Consider the following 8332-nt stretch of genomic DNA (forward strand, 5'->3'; position numbering starts at 1 on the left):
CAAACGAATTTTGTGTATTTAATGAGATTTATTCCATATTTCTACGACTACATACAAATGCTACAGCCATGCTCATCGTCGGCGACGACGACGACAGGCCTAAAGCGGGCGGCGACAACACGCCGGGCGCCGACGCTGGCGTTGTCACCTGACCCGTGGCGGTACACCCTAGGGTTGGGGTTTGCTACCAGACTTCTACCCGGACCGCGGCCGGAAGCGGCAAGGGCATGGTGGTCGACGGGGAAGACAGCGAGGACGGGGTGTCGAGCAGAGTAGCGGACGGCCTTATTATACTAGTGTAGGCGGTGACGTGTACTGTGTGTAGACCGATGCTCGAGCGTTGAAGTCAAGGGGGACGAGGTGGGGTACCCAGGGGGGGCGTTCAGGTGGGGTGGCAAAATAAGGTTTTCAAGACCCCTTGGTCTCGCGTCTTGGGGTGTAGTCCCAAGTCTAAGGCGTCTCGCTTTTGGCGTCACTCGGGTGGGTATTTCCGAAAGGGAAGTGGGGAAAGTCAGACATGGCACGTGGGGCTGGTGGGTCTGTCGCGCGAGTGTGGGAAGAGTGTATGTTTTGAGGTTGTCGAATGCCCTATCATGTAATATATCGATTTTTAATTCCAATGTGTCTGTCCCTTTCCTTCTATATCGCCCTTCCCCTTCTCTGACATCCATCGCCATCTCCAGCGACGACGCACCCCTCGTCGTCGTCGGCAGCGTTCTCGTCGCAGCGCATTGCGGTAGGCGGGGAGGTGACACACGATGATGGCGAGCGACGAGCATACACCCGCACCGCCTGACACTCAGTATGTATCCGCCACGTCGTTTTGTTTGTCGCTATGCTGCTTGCTGACCTGCGGGCCAGGGTGCCCGATGTCCAGGCTGCGCCGGAGCCCATGGAGCAAGACCCGCTCGACTCGCCCACCGAGCAGGGGCGGGGCGAGTACGAGACAGGGCGGGTCATCTGCGAAATCTGCGGGGAAGGGATTTCGTTCAGGGACGAGGCGACGGGCGGCTTTACGTTGAACCACTGGGAAGCACACCGGTCTGTATGGTGCGTCTTGTCACAGTTCATGTACTCGAACTACTATTGATTCACTTTGATGCATCCAGCGTGGCGGTTAACCAAATTACCCTCGACCCTCCTGGAGCGGCTCCTATACGACTACCGCCTACGCACCCCTCGTCGCTCGCCTCGACGTCCTCTGTGATGGCGCTCGGCCCCAATTCCTCGCTCGTGACGACCCAAATTCTACCCGTGCCGTCCAAACGCCGCCGCGCGAAGAGGTCCGAGGAGGAACGCATCTCGTATCTACGCAACGACCCGCACGTCGCGCAGTTCGAGGCGTACCGGGTTTTGTGCGGCAACTGCAACAAGTGGATACGGCTCCGGCCCAACTCGACGTACTGCTCCATACCCTGGGACGCGCACCGGAAGAGCTGTCTGGCGAGGAAAGGTCCAGGGTGAGTCAAATACTTTGCGAAGGACGGACGGGTTGGGATGATTGTGGAGTTGCGCGACTGTCTGGGGATGCCTGTGAGGCTTTTGCTGTGCCAGCCTGGATAACTGACGCACTCCCAGAGCCCGCCGAAGCAAGAAACCCAAGTCCGAGTCCAGCACCGCGCCGCCCGACCCGCGCGTCGCCTACTTTGCCAAAGACCCCGAGGTGCGCCGGTACGAGGGCGACCGCGTGCTGTGCAATATGTGTGCCCGGTGGGTGTCCCTCACCAGCGACAAAGACGAGGACGAGGAGGAGAAGGAGGGAGAGGACGGGGAAGATGAAGAAGAAGAGGAAGAGGAGGAGGATCTGGACGACGCGGTTGTCAAGCGATGGCTCAAGCACCGCACGGCGTGCCGCGCGGACCCCGACCGGCGCGCCGAGGGGGCAGAGGATGTGGGGAAGCCAGGCTCGGCCGAGTACGTACGCGTTCTCCCCTTATCCCCCGCGCCGAGTTACGAGTGACGTCCGCCGCGCAGGTCTGAAGCGCAGCCTCACGAGAACGAGAACGACGCCGCGTCGCAGGCCGGCTCGCCCGCCGCGTCGTTCGAGTCCGCCACCCCCGCCCCCGGGAACGACCCCGCGTCCTCGCCGTCCGCGAAGCAAGGCGCGGGGCGCCGGATGAACGCGGAGCAGCGCGCGGCGGTGCTCCGCGCGGACCCGCTCATCGGGCGCGTCGAGCCGAACCGCGTGTTCTGCACGCTCTGCGAGAAGTGGGTGCAGCTCCGGCAGGACAGCACGTACTGCGCGTACCCGTGGACGATGCACCGGGGCAAGTGCTTGCGACGGCGGTGAGTGTTGGAGTTGGCCTGGTCAAGTTTGGGGGCTGATTAGGATGGTAGGGAGCGGAGGGTGCAGAAGGCGGCGGAGGCGGCGGAGGTGAAGGCGCAGCAGGAGGAGCTGAGGCGGCAGAGGATGGAGGCGCGGATGGCGGCTGCTGCTGCGGGGGAGGCGCAGGGCGAAGAGGAAGAAGAGGACGAGGGAAAGGGGGAGAAAGCGGTGGGCGACGACGAGCTGGAGGACCCGGAGAGCGAGGAGGGCGTGGATAGCGAGGATGAGGCGGAGCGGGAGCGGAGACGGGAGGAGCGGAAGCGCGCGCTGGCGGAGAAGAAGAAGGTGAAGAAGCGGAGGAGGGGCCGGCCACGGAAGGACGAGCAGCGCGAGGGACTGGGCGCGGTGATGAGCGGGGTGAATGGGGCGGGCGCGGCGGCCGTGAACGGGCACGGTCTCGCGGGCGCGGGCATGAATATCCAGGTGTGGAAGCTCGGGACGGCGGTGCCCGGGACGACGTTCATACACGAGAACGAGATTGGCGGGGTGGAGGAGGACGAGGAGGACGAGGAGGATGAGTTGGATGAGGACGAGCCTGGGGAGGGTGACAGGAAGAGGAGGAAGATCGACGCAGGGCCGCGTCTAGCTGATCTCGATTCCCCCGAGGGAAGGTACGTCCCCTAATTTATCTCATTTTGCGAGTATCTCATTCACCCATCTCAGAGCCTCCTTCATCCACGCCTCGGTCGATTACCTCCTGCACACGACGTACGAGGCCACCGATGAGCTGACCATCCCCGTGCTCGTGGACTACCTCAACGCAGCGATGCCGAGGGACAAGCACGAGGACTTTGACCGGACCGAGGTCGCAAAGGCGCTCGCTGTCGAGGAGGGCAGCGAGGTTATACGGCCTTGCGGGCCTGGGTACGTGAACGGCAACAGCAACGGGCATTAAGGCGAGCTCGTCCCGTGTCTCACTCTCATCCTGGGTTTACGACGGTGCTGGGTCTGCGGGGCGCGTGCTGTAACGCGTCCTGTAACGCGTCGATCTCTCTGCGTCTCATCTCCTCCGGTGTGTCTTATTATTGGTCATATACATATATTATTCTTGTCTGCTTCCCTGTACGCTTGGGTCTCCCCTCTTGTGTTGTGCTTGGGTTCGTTCCAATTGGGCGCCACGGACAGACACGATCTTGCCTGTGGCTTGTGTACTGTAGCATAAACGTCTTCCTCCCTGTTTGGTTTTGTGTGTTTGTCGATGATCATGAGTAGTAGTATGCTTATTGAATACACGATACACGGTGTGGCCATATTGTACATGTAGGATTGAGATACATACAAGAATATATATATACCCTTGCGATGTGCCGAGTCGAGTTCTCCAGCTAGTCTATTCTCTTGGGACTCACGCGTGGTGCAGCACCGGGGCAAATTGCGGCTGTGACTGCTGCGGTGGAGAAAGAGCCAAAGAAACGCTATAGCTATCATAGAGGGCGCCGAAGGTGCCGCGCACGCGCAAGCGGACCTTTCCCAGCGACATGTGCATTCTGTGAGGAGCTGGGGATAGGCTTCAGCAGGGGGCCCGAAGGTGGGGCAGGTGACATTAAAGACAGAGTCGGGAACTGTTGTAGTAATACAATGCGTGATGTGAGTGAACGAGAGAATTGTATGTATACCCGACTGCGAGTCATGGTACACTGGCGGACAAAAGTATTTACACTGCCAATGTGTGGCAATTATTCTAATTATTCCAGTATGATGAATATAGCTTACAAACCTGTTGCACATCCGGGATGCTTGTTATCTGTAGTTTCTGGTGGAACCACTGTATGGGTCCAATGCCCTTTGGAACAGGGTTATGAATTACAATTAGTAACAATCTGAGAGACCTATGGAAGATCAGCCCTCTCTCTCTGGCTGAATAGAAGAGGTCCAAGGGATGAGCCTGGCATTATGCATATTGGAATACCTTAGGGGCTTCTCTCCTTGCTCTAACCACAGGCCAGGATATTGGGGGAAATGGAGGAGGGCACAAAGTCGTGACTTTGGGGCCCATGATAGTGTGGGGTGGTAGTCTGTAGCCACATCCAGGAGCCTAGAGAGACTGACTGATAACTAGTATTAAGACACATGGCTAGTATATTACAATACCATAGTGAGATGGGTCACCAGCTTGGTCATTACTCACACAATCTCACTATGGTTCTCCAGTATGGTGACATGATGCCTTATATCCAACTTATTATAGAACTCTGATATGAAAACCCCCCTAAGATGTGAGTGTGGTATAGAAGGGTAGGTATCTCAGCTAACTGGATATACCCAAATTATACCCAAGATATCCCGCATAGCAGCCACAAAGAAAATAACTTTTATAGGTTGAATAATTTGTAATCATCTCACCTCGTCCAGAGCATATTGGGTCCATGTAGTGATGATACCAAAAACTACAAATATCAAGCATCCTGAATGTGCAACAAGTTTCTGAGCTATATTCACCACACTGGAATAAATAAAAGAATTGCCACACCTGTGGCAGTGTAAATACTTTTGTCCGTCAGTGTATATCCCACGCGAAAGCAAAGTCCGACTCCCCCTCACCAACATTCCCCGCTTCCCTCCATCCTCACCCAGCCGGTCCCCCTCACACGCGCCCGTACCCGCCCTCCTCGAGGAACGTCTTTATGCGGGTGACGATGGCGTCCAGCCCCGAGAGCCAGCGCGCGAGCTCGGCGTCCAGTTTCTCTGCATCGCCGCCCTGGGCGAGGCGCGCGAAGAAGTCTCGCCGGCGGGGGACGGCGCGGATGGCGACCTGTGGGCGGGAGGGTCGGCGGCAATGCCAGGTCAGGGGAGGGGAGACGGAGAGGGGGGGGAGAGGGGGCAATGGATGAGGGGGGAGTCAGAGGAGGAGGAGGAAAGGGGAGACGCACGGAGACGACGGAGCGCACGAGAAAGTTGTGCTGGTGGCGCAGGACGGCGTCGTACGCGCGCTGGAAGCAGACGTGGAGCTCGGCGCCGCGGTCGGCCTGGGCGTTGCGCAGCGCGTGGTGCGTGAAGAGCAGGCCGCTGCGCGGGCGCGGGTCGGATGAGCGGGAAGTGCCGATGAGGATGGCAAGTACATACGTACCGGATGAAACGCACGAGACACGCTGTGGCGTGGCGGTGCCCCTCGTCGACCTCGGCGCGCACGAGCAGCTCGAGCGTGCGCGAGCTATCACGCGCAGAGTGGAACTTGTCCCGGACGCCCTGGGCACAGGTCGCTAACGTGAGCCCGGAGTCGCGGCGGGATACGCACTTGGAGATTGGACTTGAGGTCGGACTGGACAAAGCCGAAGACGGCCGAGCCGAACAGGTCTGGCGTGGGTTAGATCAATGTCGGCGGCGGGGAACCGGGCTGCACAGACCGAACATGGTGATGAGGCCCTCGGATGCTTCGACAAAGGCAGAGGTCTCGACGCCTTCGTGGGTGATGGGCACGTCGGCGAAGGACTGTGCGCGGGCTGGGAGTCGCTCGTGGGCGGGCGGACTGAGGATGACGTACCCTGACAGTCTCAAAGTGCGGTTTAGACATTGCTGGAGTCACCGTAGAAGCGATGGGAGGAGCGAGTGGGCTTGGAACTCGAGACAGGAAGCCAACACATGTGGCTGCAACACGCTGCTCGCAGCCACAACGGTGAACACATGAGGCCCAGTGGAAATCGACAATATTTTCGTATTTTTAGATACTTTACTGCTATTTGCGGAAGCGGTGCGCCACTTTCGAGGCGCGAGATGGCCTCCAGGCAAGAAAATTCCATAGCACCTGCGGCAGGGCATGAATTGACTTAGGAATTTGTACATAGGGGTTTTCAATATAGGAAAAAATTGTGGTAGCAAAGGAATGGCGAAAATTGGCCCATGAGATGTCCATAGAGTAAGGGTGCTATGGAGGCATTGTAGGAACAGTAGCCGGCCCATTGAAGGGGGAGAAAGTGACATATCCCTTCAATACTTCGTACACAGACTCAATGTGTGCACAGAATGCTGAACTAAATTGGTGAAGCCCAAATAATGTACACTGACTTGTTTGACATGCCAATTGCTCCTCCTGGATAGTCATTTAGGTGCAGAACTTCTCAAATTCGTATGGGCCTCGTAAATTTACCAAATGCATTAAATTGTCTTTCAAAATCATATTGAACCAGAAAATAAATTAATCTGTCCTCAAAGCAAGCTCGTACAATTTCTGCAGGCTGGTCAATGGTGCCTGAGCTATTCCCGAAGGAGGCATGACATGTCCAGATACCGCGTCTCAGGCAAAGCTTGGGGACAGTTCTCGAGCCTCTCAATCGCTCTCTCAGTCCCAGGACTGCTTATAAATACTGCCTCGTGTGTAGATATATGAGTAAATGTTTGGTAACTCGATATGAATTTGGGAGACCCTTATGGATTTTGAGAAGCTCTGCACCTAGATGGCTATTCAGGAGGAGTAATTGGCATGTCAAACAGTCTATGTGCAGTATTAATGCTTCACCAATTTAATTCAGCATTCTGTACATACACTGAGACTGTGTACAAATTACTAAGGAATATGACACTCTCTCTGCCTTCAATGGACCAGCTACTGTTCCTACAATGCCTCCACAGCACCCTTACTCTATGGACCTATCATGTGCAGATTTTCGCTATTCCTTTGCTACCGCAAATTTTTCTATATTGAAAACCCCTATGTACAAATTCCTAAGTCAATCCAAGCCCTGCAGCAGGTGCTATGGATTTCTCTTGCCTGGAGGCCATCTCGCACCTCAAAAGTGGCGCACCACCTTATGTTCTGCAAATAGCAGTAAAGGGCCACAGACTGCTGAATGACCATGATACTCCCTCAACCTACTCTACCTGCATCAGGTGTGCATCATATGGGGATGCAATGCTGTCAAGTGCGTCGCATGAGCGCATGCCTTGCGTGTTGCCTGTGTGAGTGCGTCAGCCATGTTGGATTGAATCGCGGACTCTACCGCATTCAAGTTGTTGGTGTATATTTAGCTGCAGTGATCGCAGTATGAAATCACTTGCAGCTCTTGTGCAATTCATAAAGTCATCATGTCGCAGTAAAATGTTTGCATGCACTCTCCTCTTAACCAAAAGGTATTGTCCCCTTTGCACTCTGAATTATTGACGGATATGACTTGTCTGTCTTAGGCGGCATTCTCGAGGCAGGGGGCACATTGTGGAATGCACAAGAATATAGAGGTATAGTGAGTAATTGTTAGTTGCATCACAAGATTTCAATATTCTGACTTCAATATCAATGCAGGAGGCGATCCTGAGGACAGGTTGAATAGGTATGTCCCCATTGTATGGATGGGCACGGGTGGCGGGTACCACCATGGTATTGGGTGCACGTGTCGCTTGGGTGCAGGCTCGGGCCTGAAATCCCTCAAACTGAGAGCTACCGTGAAACCATCATCAGCAAATTGTCCCGCGGCTGGTAGTGGCTGGCACTTATTCCAGTTATTTTAGCACATCTACAATCGCATTACCAGCTGAATACCAGACTTGTATTTATGATAAGCCAACCGCCTGTTGAGATACGCTTACCAGAGGATTATCTTATCATTCTATATATACCCTTAGCAACAAAGCAACCACCGGCACCTGACTGATGCACATCGCCTCACGTGCTAAGTTCAACATGGCGGACTTTGAACTTGACTTAAAAGCGCGCCGCAGTTCGACATCGTCGCTCATCCCCTCTCCCTCGTATCACGACTAAGTCCCTTACACAGCTCTCACATGCTTCTGAATGGTGGCATCGACACCGTCTACTATAACTCTCCGCGGGTAAGTTCTCTTTGTGAACCCGTTGCCTCTCCATAAACCACCTAAGTACCTTCCTACAGTGCAGGGTTGATGCGACCTAGAAGTGGCCCTCATCGTGTATCAACATGTGTTGGTTGTGGGTAAGCCATTTCTCTGTGTTACTGTGGGCCCATATTCATAGGTTCTCAGATTGTCGGAGCGACAAGTCATGCATGCTAGGTATGTTTCTCATGTTTAGTGACATGACTGATGACTGAGTGTTCTGAT

The 8332-nt window shown here is 55.2% G+C and overlaps 2 protein-coding genes across 2 annotated transcripts; one reads left to right on the top strand and one right to left on the bottom strand.

Annotated features, from left to right (window-relative positions):
- Positions 1 to 758: 758 nt before the first annotated feature.
- On the top strand, positions 759 to 3569 carry GLOTRDRAFT_120748 (uncharacterized protein; the record flags this gene model as incomplete). The annotated part of the gene is made up of 7 exons (XM_007866678.1): positions 759 to 802; positions 862 to 1050; positions 1110 to 1460; positions 1579 to 1914; positions 1975 to 2286; positions 2338 to 2937; positions 2990 to 3569. 7 exons carry the CDS (start codon positions 759 to 761, stop codon positions 3219 to 3221), a joined length of 2064 nt encoding a protein of 687 aa, XP_007864869.1. The 3' UTR covers positions 3222 to 3569.
- Positions 3570 to 4910: 1341 nt separating this feature from the next.
- Positions 4911 to 5837, bottom strand: GLOTRDRAFT_128045 (glycolipid transfer protein; the record flags this gene model as incomplete). The annotated part of the gene is made up of 6 exons (XM_007866679.1): positions 4911 to 5078; positions 5197 to 5332; positions 5394 to 5512; positions 5562 to 5620; positions 5671 to 5755; positions 5808 to 5837. The coding sequence occupies 6 exons, from the start codon at positions 5835 to 5837 to the stop codon at positions 4911 to 4913; spliced, it is 597 nt and encodes a 198-aa protein (XP_007864870.1).
- Between the last annotated feature and the right edge of the window lie 2495 nt (positions 5838 to 8332).

Source organism: Gloeophyllum trabeum, assembly GCF_000344685.1.
Source record: "Gloeophyllum trabeum ATCC 11539 unplaced genomic scaffold GLOTRscaffold_00005, whole genome shotgun sequence".
NCBI lineage: Eukaryota > Fungi > Basidiomycota > Agaricomycetes > Gloeophyllales > Gloeophyllaceae > Gloeophyllum > Gloeophyllum trabeum.